Here is a 21,660-nt window from a genome sequence, read left to right as displayed (position 1 = left end):
CGAGTTTAAACAATTGTGAAAAAAATTCTAGCGTGCTTAGTTTTACGCAAGAGAACATGCAATATATTGTAGCGTCTTCTCCACAGTTTAACAGTCTGGTCACTGCGTGGATCGTTTTCAATCAACGGTTTTTTCACTCTCATTTCCTGTGATTGTTCTCTCAGCAACACCCAAGTGCCACAAATCCACTAAACGACCACTAAACGCCTTCTAAACGACTCAAGCTCTCTACCTAAATGGAATATATAAAGACTTCGTTTAGCAGACCCCCCAACCCCAGATATACCCACGTATCTGACCACACGACCATTTATACAGATTTTTGCTCAGAAAGTTAGAAGGCTATATAGGTCATGATAAGAAGAAACTTGTCGAAACACTTTGCAAGAAAAGGATAGCAATATAATGATTAGTTTTAATACGCCATCTATTGATCAAACCAATGAAGCTGTGGAGCTTTCATTTTTTTCTATGGATATTCAATTTTCCAGTCGTTTAAGCTTAATCTGTGGCGCTTGGGCTATCAGTAGAAAGTATAGCAGCGGGAAGAAAGAGAGAGAGAGCGCATATTGCAAAAGCGGCATTAATTGTCAGAGGATCAGAAAGAGAGTGAACGATCGTAAGCTAATGAAACGCTCTATCCGTTCTCATATTGTGTACTTTGCTCTCCGCAGAAAACCAGTCAGCGCTCAGAGTGATAACAGATTTTTTTAAATTCCCAGTTCGAATTGGAACCCATGTTCGAATGCTCTTTGGGCAGTGGCGCTGCACTATGGGAAACCTGGTCGTCCATAATGAACTATGGGATCCGCACGACCGGCTCAAAATACGAATCTCCCCCCCGACGACGACGACGACGACTGTGGAGAGTCGTGAAATGAATAAACATTCATTCGCTTTATTTAAATCGTTTTGTTTCAGCGCGTATTCGCTTACAACCTTTGCTGCACTGCGGGCGCTGAAAACAGTACGCTCGCTTCAATCTCAACTCACCCAACCAAAAGGTTTTGGTTCGTTGACGGACATCTTCATCGAAACGAAGGAACAGATGTGTGCAAACAGTGGAAGAATAAAGTGTTAAATTGTGCGCTTGTGGAGAAGAGGTAAATGTGAAGCCGTCCTTCGCTCTGTAACAACCCGACTGCGCTGTACGGGTGAAGTGGGCAACCATTTTTAAACTGGTGACAGAAAAGTTGTGTGCGGTTTTGTGGTGTTGAAAAGGAAAAAGGAAAACAATTACAAGCCAGGAAGCACGTTTGCCTGCCAGCTCCGGGATATGGTGCGGTACGAATACAGTGCGCTGGAAAGCGAACGCCTCAATGCACCAGAGTGCTGCCCGTGCAACAAACTGCAGCAATCGTATGGGATGCAGCGATTGACTGCCGTGTGCGTACGAATGGTGGTGACATAATAAAACGGCAATTCGTTACTGAATAGATGGAAAACTAGAAGCAGCAGCGCCTTTAAGCAAACTGTCCCACGGAGCGCATTCCCTTTTATAATACTTTTCCGCAAAGAATAATCGATAGCTTGCGCCGCTAGCCAGCGAAAGCAAAAGACAGCTGTTTGCGTAGAGCATAAACAGAAGAGCCAAACAATCGTGCAGTGCGTTCAGTGTGTGTGTGTATCGGTGTGAATGTGGTTGTGAAAATCGATGCGTTTGATTATCCTCGCAGGATCCAAGTGACCTTGTGGAGCAAGAGGAAGTTAGTTGGCACGAGAGAGCACGCAATAGCAAGCGGAACGAAAATGTGGTGCCTGGTGAATCTCCCGAACGGGACAACGTCCGGCGTCCAGTGTGACCCGAAAAGGATCAGCCAGGAGTGTCTGGAGAAGGTAGGTAGAATGCCGGGAGGGTCCGCAAATTGAAACGAAAGACACCATCCAACTGTCCCATAAATGGACTCGCATTACAACAGAACTTCCCTTAGTCTTCCGATGGCTCAAGCAAGAAGTCAGCGAGTTGCATCCCCATGCATCTCCTGTGCAAAAAAAGAAACCCCACACAGCTGATTGGCGGCGGCGCCTGCCAGTCTGGCCGTCGTGGCCCGAGAGATTACTTACTTTTTCTGTTGTTGTGCGCGGTCTCTCCTCCCGCTGCTGCTGCTGCAGCAAGTAAAACAACGGCGAAGGGCACACACAGACACACTCGCCTCACCACAACGCACCCTCGGCACAGCAGACGCAGTGAGTTAGAGCGCTCCGGGCTTGCAACGCTTGCTAATGCTGGGCGGGCGGGTGCCGCACGAAAGCGGGGCGGTGCAATAACCTCCTCCACCTCTCCCAACCGCAATGCACTGCACTCTTTCCTCTGTCTCTCTGTATCTCCAACCGCTGAGTGAACTTTAGCACAACTTTAGCCTGTTGTGTTGGGGTGCATTGCACCTATCGCCGTGCCCCATCCCTTCATGTCCCTTCAACTCACCGGAGGTCACTAAAATTAGTCACCGAAGGGTGTGTGTGTGTGTGTGTGTGTGTGTGTAGTCGGGGACCTTTTTTTGTTGTTTTTGCTTTGTGGCGGCGTTCACTACTTGTGAAGCGAGTGAAATGGGGGTAATGGTTACGGTATTTGCCGATTTGATGCTACTACTTTCTCTGCCTGCGCCGCTCGGTACGAACAAATTGAGACGTGCTGGCTGAATTTGAGGGGGAGGGGAAGGGGGGGGGGGCTGGGTCCAATGTAATCTTGGGCCTGGGTACAAAGGTTCGATTTGGCGAAACCTCATTAGCGAACGAGAGAGCCCGGTGCGCTTCCTCGCGGTGCATGATGCAACCCGAAGATCGAGCTGCGTGAGAACACGCACGCACGCACACACGCGGTCGTTTATTTTTGTAACTCAACCATTGTTTGATGGTAGCAGAAGGGTGTGAGATGAGCTGTTTAAACTTTTAACGTAGCGTCTTTAAACCTGAAAATGAAAATTTTTGACATTAATTGATGAAACTTAGAACATCTTCAAGACCCTTCAAGATCAGCCTAGCTCAACTCAACTCATTTCCTAGTTTGTTAGAAATCCACATTAAGGTGACGTTAAGGAACTCCGAAGTTCTCGCATAAAATGGCTAATTAATTTTAACCTAAAATAGCCAAGATCTCTTGATAATTGTTAATTGTCCCCTTGGAGCATCTGATGTACCCACAGCCCACCAACAATCCCACCCGACGCCTTTGTGCCACTATCAAGCAGCGACAATTTGCATTAAAGGATAATAAACGCTTCCCCGCCTACAAAATACCCTTATCGCTCGGTAACGACCTAACCGACCTGGCCTTTGTAATTATATTTACTCCGTTTGCTGCACCGTTTGTGTACTGGCGCCCCAATCAAACATCCGCACGGGTTGAAGGTGTTTAATGTATGTCGTTTTCTCCCTGGCGGATGGGGATTATCATCCGGATGGGGGTGGGCACAACCCCACCAATAAACCTGTCATACGACAGGGGAGGATTTTGCGGCGCGCTCCGTTGTATTACCGTTGCAAAATAGTGCAACACCTCAAGGTAATAGTTAACTTAAACCAGTGTGTATTGGGTGTGGGAGGACGACAGCCCTAATCTTTTGTACATGATGGATGCATTAATATCTAAGGTGTGTACACCATTGTACAAACATTGCGCAATGTAATGGCATTCTCGGTACGCCGTTGACAGTGATAAACTATCACGAGGACGCAACCAGCCAGAGCCTGAGTGGGATGATGATGGTACACGTTCTAGAACGAACGGCTTGAGCGTTCCCGGTTTCTTGCGTAACTATTCCAATAAGCGGCCCTGGAGACGAAGCCACACAACCCGATCGGCCCGGGAGGGAAGTTAGAATGCAACAACCAGTTCAATGTCACTCTTATCAACTGGTTGTCCGTGGTGGTGGTAGCAGTGGCGGTAACCTCACGCTTCTAACTGAACCGAACTTAGCAACAAGTCGGTAGACTGTTGCCCCCGCCGCGGTCACTCACCAGTAGTAGTTGGACGCATTTATCCTCGACTCAATCTTGGAGCTGCGATTAAAGGCTGCAATAAAAAAGGATTGGCTGCGCACACACACACGCACAGTTCAAAGGCGTAGGCTATGGGCTGTAGATGACCGAAGGCTTATCGTTGACCGCGAGCAACCCGTTGGGTGGGTGGCATTTATGACATCGCCCTCTATCAGCTTTGCCTTCTGACACTGGGTTACCAGGGGGGGAATACCGTAAGTCGATTCTCGTGACGTACGATCGGTGATTCTAGCAACGATGATGGTTTGCCTTGCTGGCCTGGGAGGGCAATTAGTACCGGGGTGAGAGGATGATAGACATTAGGGTTGATAAGGCTAGGAACTGGGGAAGTAAGCTCAGAAAATGGTCGTGTCATTGGAGGAATATATGGAGCTTAATTCCCCAGTCAGCACCGATGTGACCTCGTCCATTAGCTGCAATCTGTTCCGACAGATGACCCGAGGCAAGCCCTAAAACGCGATAAGAGATGTCATTAACTTTCATTACTTCAGCTGTATAGGACAAAGAGAAATTAAAACTTTGTCACAGAGGTCTGGATGCGTCTTGTTGCGTCGCTATCAGCAGACACTTTCTTCATCCCGTAACGACCACCCATGCCCGTGGTACACCACTTGGTTGATAACCGCCCCACGACTCCTTTCGCAACTGTATGACATCACTGAAAGGTTATCACTGGAAAGCATTCTACAGCTGAACCACTTCCTTCCATTAAAAAGAAAAGCTACAACTGCATCTCCAAGCAAGACGCTTCTGGGATCTCCAAGCAAGACGCAGCCGACGGCACGCTTCTGGGGTGAAAGTTATCGCGCTTTCCCTCTTTGTCGGCTTGTTCTGTGGAGAGGGTTGCTCGGCACGCGGTTCATCCAGAATTGGCAGGCCCTCTCACTCAGGCACTGGGTCGTTACTATCAGCAGCCAGAGTGCACGTTGGTGTAACCTCCAGGGACCTCCGGATCCAGCGAAACTGTATTCAATGGAGGCACTGTTTTTGGTGATAAGAGCATGGGAAAGAAGGAACTTGCAAAAAAGGGGTGTAATTTACGGAAACATCATCACCAAAATGTGTTGTGGCAGACCACCAGGCATTCCTTTCGGACGCGTACGCAAATGGATCGACATCATTGGATTGTATTAGAGTGTTGCTGCTAAAATTAACCGGTGCGAAACCCGCCGTCGTCTTTATGGAGACGGTCAAATTTTTGCAAACATTTCGATCCATCCAGAGCGTTTTGCGCACTTCCCGCCGTTGGTTGTAGGCTTTCCAATTAGAACTCCAATTGGCACCTTCCCGTGGCCGCAGTGGTGCTAAGTACTATGTGTCGTTTGTTTAACGAACGAAGGCGACAGAGAGAGTCGTTTTGGGCAAACAGCGTAAACAAATCCGCCTAATGATATTAGCCTAATGATGGGACCGATGGACACGGCATCAAATAGTGCTGAATGAATGAATCAATGTTAGCGTGTCGTGCTTTCTCGCTACGAGCTTTTTACCTTAATCAACCGAATTGTGTAAGTGATAAATTGAGTCTAACGAATGAAAAACATGCTGCTCTCCTCCGCTGCTCCGCTTTATAGACAAACGCAGATCGCGCGCAGATGATCGTCACAACGTTCACCGCGGGCCCGCGGTGAATTGATTATGTCAATTGCGAACTTCCCCTTTTCTGGAGCACACAACACTACTCGCGGGGCCGGCTTTACGCGCTCGATCATCGCGCTACGCCAAACAAAGTGTTGTTTGTCGCACATCTACTACCAACATCCACAACACCGGTAGCTGCAAATTGGCGAAAACATATCATATCGCCCTAGTTCTCCCGGGCCCGAGGGGTTGGCAAATATTGTTATCGGCTTCTTCCTCTGTGTTGTAGGGGCCACAATCTGATTGCCGACACCTCCAAAATGCGTAAGATGTCCAATTTGTTTTTCTCTGTTTGGTGTGAAATGGGCTGGGGGGAGGTGGGGAACTCAAAAATTGCGTGTGCTATCTTTATCCCTTTATTTGTTCGGCTGTCCTTGATGTGGGGACGCGAATCTTGTGTTTGTTTTTTTTTTCGCATTGAGTATAAGAAACGTGCGCGAAGACGTTGCTGGGGTGTCGGGTTGGTGTATAATTGCGCCGCAGTCGTTGCGTCTTCTACAAGAGCTGTCACTGAAGATGGAGCACTAAAGCTCTATCGGGATGTTGAGCACCAGTTCAACGCCCATATCAAGACTCCCATACCAAGACGGCAGAAACGACAGGTCCCACACTTCACCTCAACAGGCTCAACATCTAAATCATCGGCAGCGGTAGAGGGAGGCCTGATAAACGACGACCGGCGATTTGGTTGCCACAAAAGGCAAGGCTGGTAGGTTCTTGAGGGAAGGAAGGTAATGAAAAAAATGCGTTATCGGTTCGCAAAGGTGATTGCCGCGCGGCGGGGTTTGTCGTTTGTCGCGACTCTATACTGCGCATTAAATCGCCCTTCGGCTTTGCCGGTAGCGCAATTGGCACGCCGATTGGGAGTAGTAGCAGCTATTTGGTGACAAGCACAGACAAACAACCCAACACACACGTACACACAAACGGCAGGGTAACAAATCCGGCAATAACAACAAAATAAAACACGCCTCGCCCCAGCTCCGCCGCACTATGGTGGCCATCTATGCGGGTACGGGTTACTTCACGTGCGGCGCCGCGAGTTGACCATCCGAAAATGACACCAATACTCGAAGGAATGTGGTTATACGAGAACGGCAAGCGGACAGAATAAGAAGCGAAAAAAACGCATTTGAATTACAAGCCACCTACAGAACAGAGTTCTTGAGACACACCTTCATTTGCTGCGTGTTGTTTTTTTGAGCGGAGAAACTCGCCATTTAGGCATAGAGTGTTGGCGGCGGCGGCGGGTCAGTTTCGGTGTTTGCTTGAGTAATTGGCGAGACTTTTCTTTTTTTTGTGCGAGGCGTTTATCCAACGCAAAACAGAACCAGGTTCATTAGCTAGTAGGGTTCGTCGTCTATTGCGCGCTTGTAGGGAAGCGTGCTTTAGGCCCCCTACTAACGAAAGGACCCGCACGGCACAGCAGAACCAGTGTGAAGATAATGAGGTAGAGCTTTGTACGGCCTTGAGCTCAACCAGTCGACCAAACCCCACGGTCTATCACGACCCGCTTCCATGAACTCCACGGTATCCTTTAGTTTTTAACCTAATGGTGGTTGGCAGTAGGAAGTGAACGCCATCTCACCTGTACACCACCGGCACCCGGCTAGAATTGATTAGCTAACGTAAAACCGAAGCTCTTGCCATTGGATACGAGTTTTTGTGCTGTTGTTGTTGCTGTATGCCTAACTAAACTGCTGTTAGTTAGGTACGCACACGCGACAGGGCCAAGCATATGGCAATGCTCATTTAACTGGCTAATGAGTACACCACACATTGAGGAATTCATTACAATATGGACAACTCAACGTCGTCGCTGTATTCAACAGCTCGGAATAGTACCTCACCTACCTATTATAACGATGGTAGGAGTTTGTTTACTCAAAACCTCACAAAGTCATACAAACTCCCCGCTTTACTGTGTTACGAGCAGAAATTACAAGACGTTCTACACCGAAAGGTCATCGGAAGGTCCGTCAGCTACAGGTTGCTCACGGGGTTGGCATTTGGAAGAATATTTCCCAATGCCCTGGAGTAAAGCAATTGATTGCCTCGAATGTAACCGGCCGAGAGCACAGGAATGTTAACAAATTCTTTGTTGTTTGAGCTCCAATGTAATGTCTGGCGTTTGCAACCAAAAATGTTTTTGCAAAAAATGTAAGCAACCAAATGGTTGGTTCTTCACTTGCATAAGCTTCACTTTTCTCTGTCTCTGTTGTTAGTTAACTGTTGGGTTTTTTTGTAGCTCGGGGACGTTATCACACCCACACACCCATCATAATGGAATAACCTTCCACGGAACGTTTCAAGGTGGAATTAAAGCACGCCCCGTAGCCTGTAGGTAGGGTCTGAGGGTTTGCGTAAGCTTTTGGGCAACTTCTACCCCAAAACCACCACCACCACATGCTTTGTTCATCGAGCTTACGGTGTGGGAAGAAGATATTGTAATGGGCACAAAAAAGAAACCTAAAATCCTTCCCTTGGGGAAAAGCCATTCCAGCTTATCCGCTTCTGTCTGTCTGTCTGTCGGCCGTTCCATTCGTACTTCGATTGCAGCAGTACGCAGAGGCATCATCTGGCACACTCGAACACTCGACGCCCAGTGTGTCTCACAGGAAATGTAGTTGAATAATCCCATTTTTACCCTGCCCCGCCTTCCCACACACACACAAACACACACACGGTTTGATTCCACTAACGGTAAACAAACCCTTCCACAGCCCGGAAGAGGAAAAGAAATCCAGAACCAGCGAGAGGGAGGGAGTGCTTTGTGTTGCTACCGTTGTGGTGGGGTGTAAAAGATCGCAATCCTCCATTGATCGATCAGTCCGAGGCCCAGCTGATATATAGGCTATCAATGTAATTGAGGCTGCTGATTATTGGTTACCTTCTAAGGTTGCATCTGTGTGCAAACGATTGAAAACCACCGTAATCATCATCTCGATGCTCTTAATACACTGTCGCTGGGCGCTGGCTTGTGATGGGTATGATGGCGATCGGATTGTGGACGTTAGCGTTTGCGCGCGCGTCATGTCGTCCGTCCTGCCCCCCCTCTTCAGTGGGTTGACTGACCGCACTGGCCATTGTGGTGTATGTATTACGACTGTAACTGTGCGGAGCTGTGTGCAAACTGCATGCGATTTTAGCGATGACATAGAAAAGCCCCGTTGACGACTGCAAACTGCAAAACATTCTGCATCAAACTGCGGTCTACGAGGGTGTGTTTGTGTGCAGAGAGTGGGATAATGTTTTACTTTCGCTGCAGCTGAAGACGCAAACGCGTTGTAACCTGAAAACAAAATTCCTTCAATATTGTAGCTCTGTGTCAGCGCTCGCAGTTCGCGCTCGGGTAGTGGCGCTTAAAACAACCCGTCTTGGTACAATACAAAATCGAATCCGAAATCATACCCTCGCCCGCGTGTGTATGATTTCGTTGTGATGCTGCTCTCGATCTTGCCCCAAACAGGGACAGACTGCTGCTGTCGTGTACTTTTCATTCGACGGAAAACACAAACACACAGCATCGACTGCAACCCCGACCCCTATCCTTCCCCGAAGGAGGAAGGCTCTACGGGGGTTGATCTTTCTCTACTGTGCGCTGCTGTGTGTGTGTTTCCTTTGGTGTAAAATGTCGTAAAAATAAAACTTTATTTTTATCTCCACGACCTCGCGGTGACGGGGCGCGCCTGACTGGTGTCGGGAGGGGAGTAAAAGGAAAGCCGTCTCAAGAAATGTGTGTCCGGTGTGTGTGTGAGTGTGAGTGTGTTTTTTCTCGACATCAATTTTCAGACTTTGGCACTCCCGGGGCTCTCGGGCTGTGCGAGCTGAATGAGAGTTGAACATATCATACGCGTTCTACGTACGAAAATGGCAGATCGCGATCATCTTTTATTGCCACTGGAAGAAGAAAAAAAAAGAAATTAATTCAGCCTTTGTTGCGCCACACAGGAGAATGCAATTCATGTGGATTATGCATTTTATTCACTGCCTTCCAGCGCGCTTTGCTGTACAACCGACCCCAAATCGCAACGAGTGCCTCTTCTCACGCGCACTCTCCGTCCGAATCGTACGCAACTGCTAAAAGGCTAAAATATATACATTCGCGTACAAACGCCGGTTGATGCATGCAGGGGCTGCTGTTACTGCTGCTCGGTGTGTGCACAAATGTACGGGGGTTGGTGGTGGTGGTGGAGAAGCGTGCGCGGTTGAAGAGGAGGCCGCCGCATGCGGACTTTGGACCCGGCACGGAGATCACTCGCCGACCATGTGCTCGAGCTGGGCGATGAGAAGGGAAATGCGGCGTGCACGAACGCTCGACAGGGACGGCCTGTGTACGGCTGGTTTGCCGCGTCTCTCCTCGTACGGGACAAGATAGCAAAACACACAGGGCAGCACCACAACAGCGCGCTCAGCCAACACAAGATATACACAGTCAGATAGGTGCGAGTGCGCGCTCTCTCTCACTTGCTCTCTCGCTCTGTCGGTCGATTGGGGCGCCTCTTTGTGTGAGTAGAAAACGTGCAAAAAATTATGGCATTTCAGTATGTGGATACCCGCGCATGGCCCGTAGCAAAACCGAGAGCAAACAAAACAAAGCCCACACGCATACTAAACCAAAAAAGCAACCGGCCGTTGCTGTGGATGCTTAGAAAGAAAGATAGAGAAAGATAGAGAGATTGAGCAGGAGAGAAAGAAAGGGGATCTTTCACTTGAACCAGAAGATGCTGTTTTTTTGATAGCATCCATTAAGCGCCCAGCAAGCAAGATCGTTTATTGGGATGCATTAACACTCACACAGCGCCCGAACTCCCGACGTTGCATCGGGAAATGGGGTTCACTTTCCAATGTTTACTTACTGTATTTTTAAAGGCATTAGCTCGTACGCCAGCAGGATTTAAGGTGGTTTAATATCGCTCTTAAAAGCATCCGCTTTTAACAACAAACAAGCTCCCTATTGGCTAGCAGAAAGCGAACCTTTTGGTTGGCGCCTGACCTCATTTACAAACATTGGAAAAAAGTTGAACCTTGCAAAAAATATCCTCCCCCCATTAAACCAGGAACTTGGCAAAGCCCAAACCAAAAACTGTCAGTTTCCAATTGCAACCCCAATTGGGTGATTATTTGCACACACACGCGAATCTGCCACTGGCTGCTGAAGCAAACAAATTTTGCTAAAATGAAAAGAGAAAAAATGGAACAAAAAGTTTTGTGCTTACCACACCTACATTGGCAAGCAATTGCATGGCCTGCAAGCGCAGCGATTAAATGCTCTTGCCTGTGATTTGCCTATGGACGAATAACTTTATTTTTTACCTCCTGTACGATGGAAAGTGTACGAAACAAAAAAAGAATAAAAAATGTTGGCACTCCAACATTGATCCACCAACTTTGAACATTGAACAACAAAAGCCGTATCGATCGTGATGTCAGCATTGAGTTCCCTTGGGTACCGGGAACCGGTTTGTTTGAAAAGTGAGGTTAGCGTTTTTTTTTTGTTTTGCTCCTTGCGTCGGCTCGTCAATATTCCTGGATGGATATATGTACTGCAAGAGGGGCTGAAGGTTCCGTCCTGGGAGACCTTCCACCGCAAAAAAAAGGTCAGTAAGATGAGACGTGCCTGGTGGGCCTAACGATCTCGCTCGAGAGAATTCCCCCCTTGGCTGGTGGAGATTAATTCGAGTAGAGGATTGCAATTGCAGCACCGCTGCGGGGCCATGCATTCGCACAAGGTTACGGGAAGGTACACGCGGTTGTTGTATTGCGCGCGTTACGTGACTATCGGCACGAGCGTTCTGAGTGGTCGCGTACGGCGAATAGTTTTGCGCCGTTCTCCTTTCCGATGTTCAAACATTACCACGCTATGTGTTCACGCTCATTGTTGAAAAAAGTCGAAAAAACATCTCAAACATGTGTACTCCTTGAAATCTAAATCCCAAGCTTAATTTACAATTAGTGCCTGCCTCTCCTGCTTGTCATCTTGGTTGCTTATCGATAATTACACGAACCATTGCATTCCCGCGGAAAACCCGCCTAATTGGGCACGACAAAATTGAACAAATTCGCTCAATATAAACCCCCGTGTTGTCCCGTATTCCAAAAAAGCGTGGTGTCATCCGGTAAATTAGCTCACTAATCCCGTATCTCGTAATCCCGCTCCATGTGTGGTGGGAGCAGGAATTTTCGATTTCAAGCGCCCTTTTTTGCTGCTGCTTCTATAAAAACAACAGCTTAATCAGACGTGCCCACACAAAACAGTTATCCTGTTGCAGATTTGGCTACTTTACACGGTGACCCCCATGTACACACAATCGTGACCCGTGGTACGGGGCGGCACGAGACTTGCACTAATCCGGTGTCCGTGCCTACATATTATGCACCGCTCACCTTCACCCGATTTTGGCCAAAGTACTTAGTCACTTGGTTGATAAGATTATTGAGCGTTGATTAGGTGGCACAGACAAACACACACACACAGACGGTTCGTCGGGTTTTCGGAGTGTCGTACCGGAGCACACCGGATGATAATGGGGACATTTCCCTCTGCATAATCCTCGGGCTTTTGTGTGGAAATTGATCCATCCGTCCAGCGAGGGGAAGGCCAGAGCTTCCTTCCGGACTTATCTTTGAGCGGGGCCTCAAACCGGAGCCGGTATGTGGTGGCAGATGTGCTGGGTTGTCTCTGGTTAATCCGGAATACTGGCTTTCAGGTTTGATGAATCAATCATTCGTATGAAGTCGTTAGTGCTTTATTTCGTAAATTTAGGCAACGTTTTCACACCTTCATATCTACGTTGAACTTTGGATCCGATGAACTACCCGGTCTTCCCCTTGTGTGTAGTTGGTGAAGACGACGAACGCCGTGGTCTTAGGCGTGACTCGCGCGCTCTACACGTGTTGGCGTTCGTCATGCTGAGGGAAACGTGCATCATTAAGCCGGTCCCACACGTCGAGTTTAGCAGAACGTTCATTACAGGCTGATAAGAAATAAGTGCAATTTTAATTATGATTACTTGGCAATTTATGACTCCCTCTAACTTCAAATGATTAAGTAGGTTGACAAATAATTTTTCTTTGTAATATCATATGTTGGAACAATGATTCATTCAAAGTGGTACCTTGCTTGGACACTTGAAGCAAAAACATGGCACGTTTTATTTGCATTTGCTTAGCTCAAATGTTCAACTTTGTCTTCTTCTGCCCTTTTCACCTTCTATTTTGTGAACCAGGGCATCTTGGCAGGTTCATGGCGGTTGCGATGTGTTTCATTTGGCCGGTCAAGATTCGCAGTGGTTGTACGGTTCAGTTTAACCGGTTCGCTGGGTATCGATTATTCAAGCCACGGCCATATACACCGTACGGCTCGGCATTAAGACAAACACAAGGTTTTTGTAGAGCAGTAGTAGCAACGGAAAACAAACCATACCAATGCAGGGAGGAAGATTTGCATTTCTAATGGTAGAATTGTTAAATCGTTAGATTCGTCAGCACAGGTGTGGGTCGTACTACGCGTGAAACAAACAAACGAACATTTCTTTTCTAACTCTCCAGTTGCTCTAGCTCCATTAAGCTGTCGGACAAACGCTACCAGCAATCCATCGCATATGACGTTTGTTCTAGCAGCAACATAATAATCGTCCTCAACTAAGTTGTGGTAACACACGAACAACTCGTTGCGTCAGTAGAGAAGAGTTGCTTCGGGTTTGTGTTATCCTGCCTGGTTGGTGGGGTGAGCGATAATTACATCAATTCTGTCCTTTACTCCCGCCAAACGACCGCGAATGGTCAAACTGTTCGGGCAAAGAGGGCAAACGAATATTTGAACGAATCAAGTGATTTGTCACGGTAAAATAAATACTTCCACCAGCGACAGCGGGGTGCTATATTGGCAGTAGTGGATGCTTGCAGAAACGATTGACAAACAAAAAGAAAGGAAAGGAACACCACTGAATATGAGCATGATGTTTTGCCAGAAGTTTCGAATTTATCCTGCACGTTTACACCATCCCACCCACCGCCCACAAGCTGCTGTTGAGGATGATGATGATGATGACATTGTGAAATCAGCGGAACAGCTGCCATATTCCGGTGGAATAACCGGCGTGTTTAACCTTCAATTAGGACGATGTCAACGGCAGCGGGATGAACCGTGCCGCCATTCCCCATGATGCTAACAGATCACTGGTTGGCCCAACAGGCCAACTGTGTAACGAAAATATCGTTGGACCAGAGAGATTGGACTTTGTGCCCCACTTAGCAAAGGCAAAGAGGGCAGGGAAGTCTTGCACTCTACTTATCAAATGATTCCATCTCCGACTGGATCGCTCTGCGTCCAGCGTTGATCGATATCGGGATAGTGAGACATCGCCACTAATTGGTGATCGGTGTACGGCGAGAGCACGTGCTGCTCCATATGATCGCAGCGTGACTCGCAGCATCTGACGTGCACAGTGAGTGTGTACAGTGTGAATTCCAACGATGATGTCATCGACAGAGCAGCACCGATCGTGCTTGATCGATCGCTGTGTGCTCCGCGTGTGGACTTGCACGGCTGTGATGGACTTTGATCGATTTTCTCTTTCTTTCTTTTTCGACTCGTTCAGCTGTGTGTCTCGCCTCCATTTGCGGTCGCCTAGCAACAGGGCAGCTTCACCGGCACAAGAGCGTCGATACATGAGTGCAAAAACTCTGTTCGTTGCACTGTGTTCGGTTTCGGGGTCCATGGGTTGAAAACGTGATGTCCACTACGTCCTACCAGCGTATCTCCTTTCCTCGGTTGCCCCAGTGCTTAATCCACACCGTAGCTTATGACCGTTTTTTTCGGATGTTAACATGTGTATGCGTAAAAGCCGGTTGAAGATCTTTGTACGATCGCGATCGTACATAGATATGTGCCACCAGCCGGCGGAGACTTGCGCTGGACCAGCGCCGTTTTTTTTCGCCTCTGTTTGTTTCTCTTTGTGTGTGCAGATTGCCTCCAACTTCCCTTAGCAGCTCTCTAGTCCGTGGCGTTTGAACGCAGCAGCACGAGGGCCCCAATGTGGCTTCTTTTTATGCGTTGGCGATTAGTTCCTTCCTATTTCATCCGAACGAACACTGCCGGCGGTGCCCATTCGCAGCAGGAAAGAGAAGGGAAGGCTTACACATCTCCAAATACGGTCGCCGATTGCGGCGCTGTGTACAGGTGCTGCACACTCGAACGCGAACGTGGTGTGTGTGTGTGTATGCGGCACACAGTGAAACAAAACAACGCGCCGCGTTGCCATTCGGTTCGCTGCTTGAGTGGGTCCAAAGTCCAAAACACCGTTCGCCGTGTGCGGCCGTATAACCGCGTGTACAAAGTCCAAAGTTTTCATAGTTTTGGAGAAGTGTAGCAGCAGCAGCAGCACCACACTACTACCGGGCGGCGGATAAAGCGCAAACGAAGCGATGATGAGCAACCGGTACGAGGTGAAAGAGACGGCGAAACTATGAGAAATGTGTGCGTGAACGGGCAAGCTTGAAGTTTGAAAAAAATTGACACATATTTATCTTGTTTTTTTTTGTGCAGATTCTAAAGGGTCTTTTGCATTTTACAGTACACGAAACCTTTATCTTCAAGTAATCTTTCAGACACTTGACAGAAAGCGAGAGCAGCAACTGTGAGTGAGCCAGATTGAAGACGTCTTCTCGTGGCACTGTGTCATTCGGTGTTTGAAGGACACCCATCGATTCTTACGCAAGATGGTCCCCGCTCAATGTCAATGACGGCATTAATGCACGGGAAACATTCAACCAGACATTTATCTGCGGGTCGAAACGAAATAACCGAACCATATGGTGCAGCAACGCGCAGCGAGGTCTTTGTTCTTTGGTACTAAAGAAAACGACTCGTGGCAACGTTTTACAGCTCTGTGGCCCTAATTTGTTGCGAGTTTATGGATTCGTTAGCTTCCCTCTAGAAGACCGTCTTTACTTACGCCTTGTTATGACGCATAGCAGGTATTGGAAACCTGTTGTTTTGTTTTTCTTTCTATTTCCTCGACCATCGAAACAAACACTTGACAGAGCACGGGCACACGGGGCTATCTCCTCTTCAATTGCTGTGGCTGCTATTGTCGAGGGCCAATTAAATTCCTCCCACAAAGGTCGGTGATTTCCCCCGCCGTCTTCTATGGAGGTGGTAAAGAAGGTGCCTCACCATCGTTGACTCTGTTACTGTGTTATCGACTGATAAGCTCATTTCGTTCAATTAAGGCAAACAAACGGTGTGTGTGTGCACGTCTCCCATGCCTACCCGCAGATACTAGAGCTCTGGTCGCGGTGTACAGAAACAAAGAATCACAAGTGCGCTCACTCCCACCTCCCCCTATGTCCAAGAAGTGCGTGGGCCATTTTGTTTAATATGGAAGACAACGCACGTACTTATGGCCGTACGGAAAATGTAATAAAAAAAACAGAAACGATTGCTTTTAATATGCAAACCCAGGCGGAAAGAAGACAGTGGGCCTCCTCTTCCCCCTCTCCAGCACATTGTGAAAACAAACAAAGGTCCAAAGCCCAGCCGGCATATTTTAGCGTGGTGTGTACTGCGGCTCACTCGCTCGTAACGTTGGAGTCGAGTGTTGGTACTGCTGCGAAGTAGGCTGTGGAGGGATTGGGTTTCTATCCATGTACTCGAACTCTGTCGTCAAATGTAAACTTTCTTTGTCACGCGGCGGGTAATTCAAAAATGTATTTCTTTCGTTACTGTCCGCCATTATCAAGCCAGCTTAAGGACAAAGGATATCGCCTATTGCCTGTTTTACGGTAGTATTCAGAGTTCTTGTTCGCATTAAGAGCAATTGCCTCCCCGAAACGCTTGTGGAGCAGAAACGACGTGACCCAGCAGCAGCAGCAGCAGCATCGTAACGATGTCTAATGGAGGAAGCATAAATTACCATTAATCTCATCCCGGGGCCACTTACTCTACAAACGGCGAATGGGCACTAGTAGTAGTAGTAGAAGTAGCGGAGACAGCACTTTCTTGGCGCTCCCGGACCAAATGTGGGTTATCCCACGCGATGTGCTCTCGGTTGTTGTGGCACACGAAAGGGCCATAAACATCATTGGGAAGGTTAGCTACCACCAACGTTCTCCAGCAGTGTTTGTTGTATGTTGCAGTTGTAGTTTCTCACTCTCCCGCTCTCTTCGCACCTTGAGCAGCGAGAAGAAGACACTTTTACGATGGCTTGTTGGGATGTGTTACTTTTCGGTTACGGATCTCGGTGGTGGAACTTGCCAGAGCAGAGCAGCAGCCGTTTTTTGTTGTTTTGCTGCGCCATCCGAGAAGGTGAAACTTAATTTTGCTTCACCAACTCCAACTCCAACTGTGCACAGCCACACACACACACACACACACACACACACAGACTCTTCCTATCCCTGTTCCATAAGCACAGCCGTCGGGGGTCGTCGAGGTGTGGGCTGTGGGTGTCGACGACTTACGGTTGTTTCGGCGCGATTCTACACCAAAACCGGTACGTGCCCTCTGGCAACAGCCGCAGCAGAACTGGTTTTAGTGTGTCTTTTATTTATTTAAATCGACTCTTATTTGTATCCGTTGTATGTTCTTTTTTTTGGTGAAATTTGAAAAGCAAAATACGAGGTTGATATTTCGTAAACATCCTCCACGACCGTCCGCTCAAAACGGAGGATTTTAGCAATATATCCTCTCTTTTGGTCTTCCGTGGGGAGCACGAAGCCACAACCGTTTTTGGGGATTGTATTTTGAATGAAAACGTAAACTAACGAAGCAGTAAAGTCACGCAGGGAAGGATGATTTAGAGCCATCCCTGCCGAATGGGGCTTAATATCCGGCCTGCGACACACCTCAACATGCGTTTACATTGAAAGTTATTTCGCTTCTCCCCAGCGTGAAAGTGTTTGTGTTGTAACGGTTTCGCTTTTGTTGTCTTATACGGTTGCGTAAAAAATATCATCCTCCTTTCAGAAGTAAGCTGAAGATGATCTTTAGGACCCTCCTCTGCTTCATTGATTGCAATTTACGCTCAATCAACGGAGAGGAGTTCCTCAAGCACACACAGAGGAGCAAAGTTTAAAGAGAAACGAAAGCTCTCGCGTTTTGAACCAAGCCGCGATGCATCGAATATCATCTGCGCAGCCCGTTTATGTAATTTAAATAATAATTCCCCACTCGAGACATCAGTCGAGGATTCTCAAATAAAAGCGACGCGACGCGTTTCTTTACAGTGCACTCTTCTCCCGGGACGCCCGGGGGTGTAATCTTCATCAATAGCCAATCGAACCCTGTTTCAAGATGGCGAACTGGCAAGGTAAATATTGATCCTCGACCGCCGCCAACCCATGCCCTCATATCGTGTCTGTGCGCGCTTGTTTACGCGACTGATACGCTGTTGAGTGATCGGTAGAGGGAAGGTAGTTTTTAGGCCCAGGGTGCTCCTGATAAGACGGAACCGACCGGACGGTATTAATTACCTCGAGTTTGCTGCTGATAAGCAATCGGACAGAGTGTCTGGGAGTGCTCCAAATGTAATGCTTGAAGCTGTTTTGAAAGACGGAGGCACAGCGTTGACTTAGAACACGAACACAAGCTGTTGCAACCGTGGAAAGAGCTACGCGCCCTCCTTTCCTTGGGATATATGTCTCTGTGTGCTAACAGCAGCAGATGAACAAACGATCGTGTCTGTTGTTGGGTGGGGAATTTCGATGAGAGAGACCTAGCCCTGGCAGGGTATCCGGGTCTGTTTTGTAAGCCCCATCCCCATGGTGAAATGAAGAACAAAGCAATGTCTCTATTGCGTCGTGGTGTGCAGCTGGTTTGAGTCTGTTATCAAACCTCCTAGGGGTGAATGTATGATAAAGGCGACATAGGCTCCCTGTTCCTCCCCCCTCCCTTGGTGGTGATCAATTTGAAGACGATCGTTTTGCTCTGGGAACCTGCGAGAACTGTTTATTTCATTTAAAAACAGGCTCAAGGAAATATGAACATGGCATTGGGAGTCATCGAATAACAACACTAATCCGTGTATCTTTCCTTCCCCTCTTGCAGGTGTGTGCCGATCTGGGAATCATCTGCGAGACCGACTACTTCGGCCTGATCCCGGTCCGGGACGGTGACAGTGTGGCCGATGTGGACGAAGGCACGGCAAAGCAGTGGATCAATCTGCGCAACCCGCTGCACCTGTATACGAACGATCGTACCCATCCGATCGTGTTCTCGCTGCGCGTCAAGTTCTGGGTACCGGCCCACCTGATCCTGCAGGGCAGTGTGCGGTCGCTGTTCTTTATGCAGGCCCGCCAGGAGCTGTTCGACGGTCATCTGCGGCCGTCGAGCTGGGCGAATGCGGCCTACCTGGCGGCGCTGCTCCTGCAAGCCGACGGCTACAAGTACGATCCGGCCAAAGTGCCCAGCACGAGCGAGATGCTGCCCAACGGTGCAGCCTCGGTGACGTCATCGCTCGAGCGACGACCAGCGGCGCAAGGACTGAGGCGTCCCTCGAAACGCAAATGCTCCGAGCTGGAGTGTAAGCGGGGCAGCGTTAGCTCGCAAACCAGTGGCGGCAGTTCCGTGCCGAACGGGGGGCACCAGCTGGACGAAGGAGCGCCAGCGGCGGGCGGCTATACTGCCGCGGGGTCTCAGTTGGGTGGCGATGGAGCCAACGGCAATGCACCAAAGAATATCTATCATCGGTACGGTGCGCTTCGACCTGCATTTGGTGATGCGGACGAGGAGGAGGAGCAGGAGGAGGGCACGGTTGAGCCGGTTCCGCAGCCGGCGAACTTTTACCAGCTGATTGCTCAGGAGCACGAGAAGCTGTCGCGCATCCGCATGACGGCCACGTCGGCCCAGTACTGGCTGCTGGAGGAAATCTGCAGCCTGGCCGGATATGGGGAGGAGATCTTCGAGGGCGTCACGATCGCCGAACCGGTGGTTGTGTGCAAAATCGGCGTTAGCCCCCACGGGCTAACGATCGTGAAGGACGACGAAAAGTATAGGTAAGTTGGGAGCATATTCATTCCGACAGTGTGCATGGCCTAACCCGAAAGTGTTCTCCCGTTTGCTCTCCGCTCCACTTTTGCAGCGTTCCATTCACCGCAGTTAAGGCGGCCAAATCGATTAAGCGCTCCTTCCGGTTGACGTACATGAACGAGAACCACGAGGAGACGTACGTGGAGCTGAAGCTGCCGAACCACCGGACGGCGGCCTCGCTCTACCGAGCAATTACCGAGAAGCACGTCTTCTACTCGTGCGAAACGGTGCGGCCCATCGTGACAACGCAGTTCATACGCGATCTCAAAGGCACGATCGTGTCGATGTTCAACGAGGACACCGAGCTCGGCAAGCGGTACGTGTTCGACATACAGCGCACCTGCCGCGAGGTGTACGATGCCGCCCGGCGGACACTGCACGCCCGCGGCATCGAGATCGCGCCGAGTGCCGAGGAGCACGCGGAGACGCCGGCCGCTGCCCTCGGCCGGCTGGAGGAAACGCTCCGCAGTCGGCAGGACGCGTCCGGCCAGCTCGAGAAGCTGCTGGACGAGCGGATACGGGAGGCGATCACGTGTCCGATCTGTGCGGACGGCGAGATCGATACTACCTTCCTGCCGTGCGGGCACATGACCGCCTGTCGGGCCTGCGCCGTACAGTAAGTATCGTGGGGAAGGAGGAGTTCGGTGTTGATTGTTGACCTGGAAGAATGTCCACTAACCAAAGCGTTCTGTTTTCTTTCCTTTCCTTTCCGCAGATGCGACCGCTGCCCGTTGTGTAGGGCTAACATCGAGAGTACCAGCAAAATCTTTCTGCCTCCACTGTTGCAGTCACGCAAGGGTACGATTGCGAGCCGGCGACCATCGGAAACGGCTGCAGCAGGTGTTGTTGGTGGCGCAGGCGGTGGTGGTACTGAGCTGGCTGGTGCCGTTGCTTCCAAGGCACCAGCCGCCGCACCTTTGGTACAATAAAACGAGGTCGAAACAGCGCATTAGGAGCAGGCAGTATCCCTTAGCGCCAGCGTGCGCGCATCATATCGCCTCGTTTTTGCGAGGGGAGTAGCAAGATAATGTTTAGAAGATAAGCGAATTGGTGATATTATTTGTTAATCGTACTCTGTTGCGGATGAGGAGGAGGGGGCCCTGCTCTCCGGGGGTGAGGATGGATGGTTTCGTGCTGGATGATGGGAGTTAGAGTTAGCAGTGAGATACAGGAGGAAAAGAAATGATAGAAGTACGAAGTACGACATCAGGAAAAGATATATAGTCAATGAATCAATGCAAATCTTTATTATTACCACTAGTGTGCGTGCTCTGTGCACTTGTGCGAGCGCATGGTGGCACACGCCTAGGTTTTAGCACGTAAGCTGTTAAGTTTATTGATCCTAATATTGGTTAGTTTTAAAATCAGTGATACTTTTACCGTTTTTTTTGCTATGTACCTTGTTTTAGGAATCCAAAAAAAGAAAACATCCAATAGTCAGGACTACCGTTTCGTGGCAAGTAGGGGAAGAAAAGAATCAGCGTGCTAGAAGCGCACTTGCGTATCAGGTTTTATATTCAGCAGACCAGTTAACAATTCAATGTCGTAGTATTGATGTTAAGTATTTTAATTTCCCCTTCTCTAAATTCACCACTACCTGGTAGCCATTTTACCCCTTTAAACAGAAGTAATGCAGCAGCTCTTTAGAAATCCCCTTTTAGTACCCTTCTCGGTTGCGTTGTGTGCTAACCACATATCTTAAATGCATATATTTCCTGTCGATTGCATCGAGCACCAAGTTGATTACCATGTGTAAGATATTAGTAGTCGTTAGTGGCCAGGTCCTTCCAAGAAGTGCCAGGGCGCATACAATAATTGATGGCATTCTCCAGCTTACGTTAACGCAATAAAAACAAACAAACCACAACAATAATGGAATTAAATGTTATCCAAACTCGTCCAAATGAAAAATATATTTGATATGTGTGTGTGTGTTAATTTATTTGCTTGTAGTTTATTTCATAATGATGACAATGTGTTTCGAGCCA

The 21,660-nt window shown here is 48.7% G+C and overlaps 1 protein-coding gene across 1 annotated transcript; it reads left to right on the top strand.

Moving 5' to 3' along the window:
• Positions 1-904: 904 nt before the first annotated feature.
• On the top strand, positions 905-21,610 carry LOC120947759 (E3 ubiquitin-protein ligase MYLIP-A). Its single transcript, XM_040363402.2, has 4 exons — positions 905-1,836; positions 18,692-19,638; positions 19,725-20,288; positions 20,388-21,610. Exons 1-4 carry the CDS (start codon positions 1,750-1,752, stop codon positions 20,599-20,601), a joined length of 1,812 nt encoding a protein of 603 aa, XP_040219336.2. The 5' UTR covers positions 905-1,749; the 3' UTR covers positions 20,602-21,610.
• Positions 21,611-21,660: the final 50 nt, after the last annotated feature.

This window comes from Anopheles coluzzii, chromosome 2 (genome assembly GCF_943734685.1).
Source record: "Anopheles coluzzii chromosome 2, AcolN3, whole genome shotgun sequence".
NCBI classification, from domain to species: Eukaryota; Metazoa; Arthropoda; class Insecta; order Diptera; family Culicidae; genus Anopheles; species Anopheles coluzzii.
This window is presented reverse-complemented; position numbering and strand designations above follow the sequence as displayed.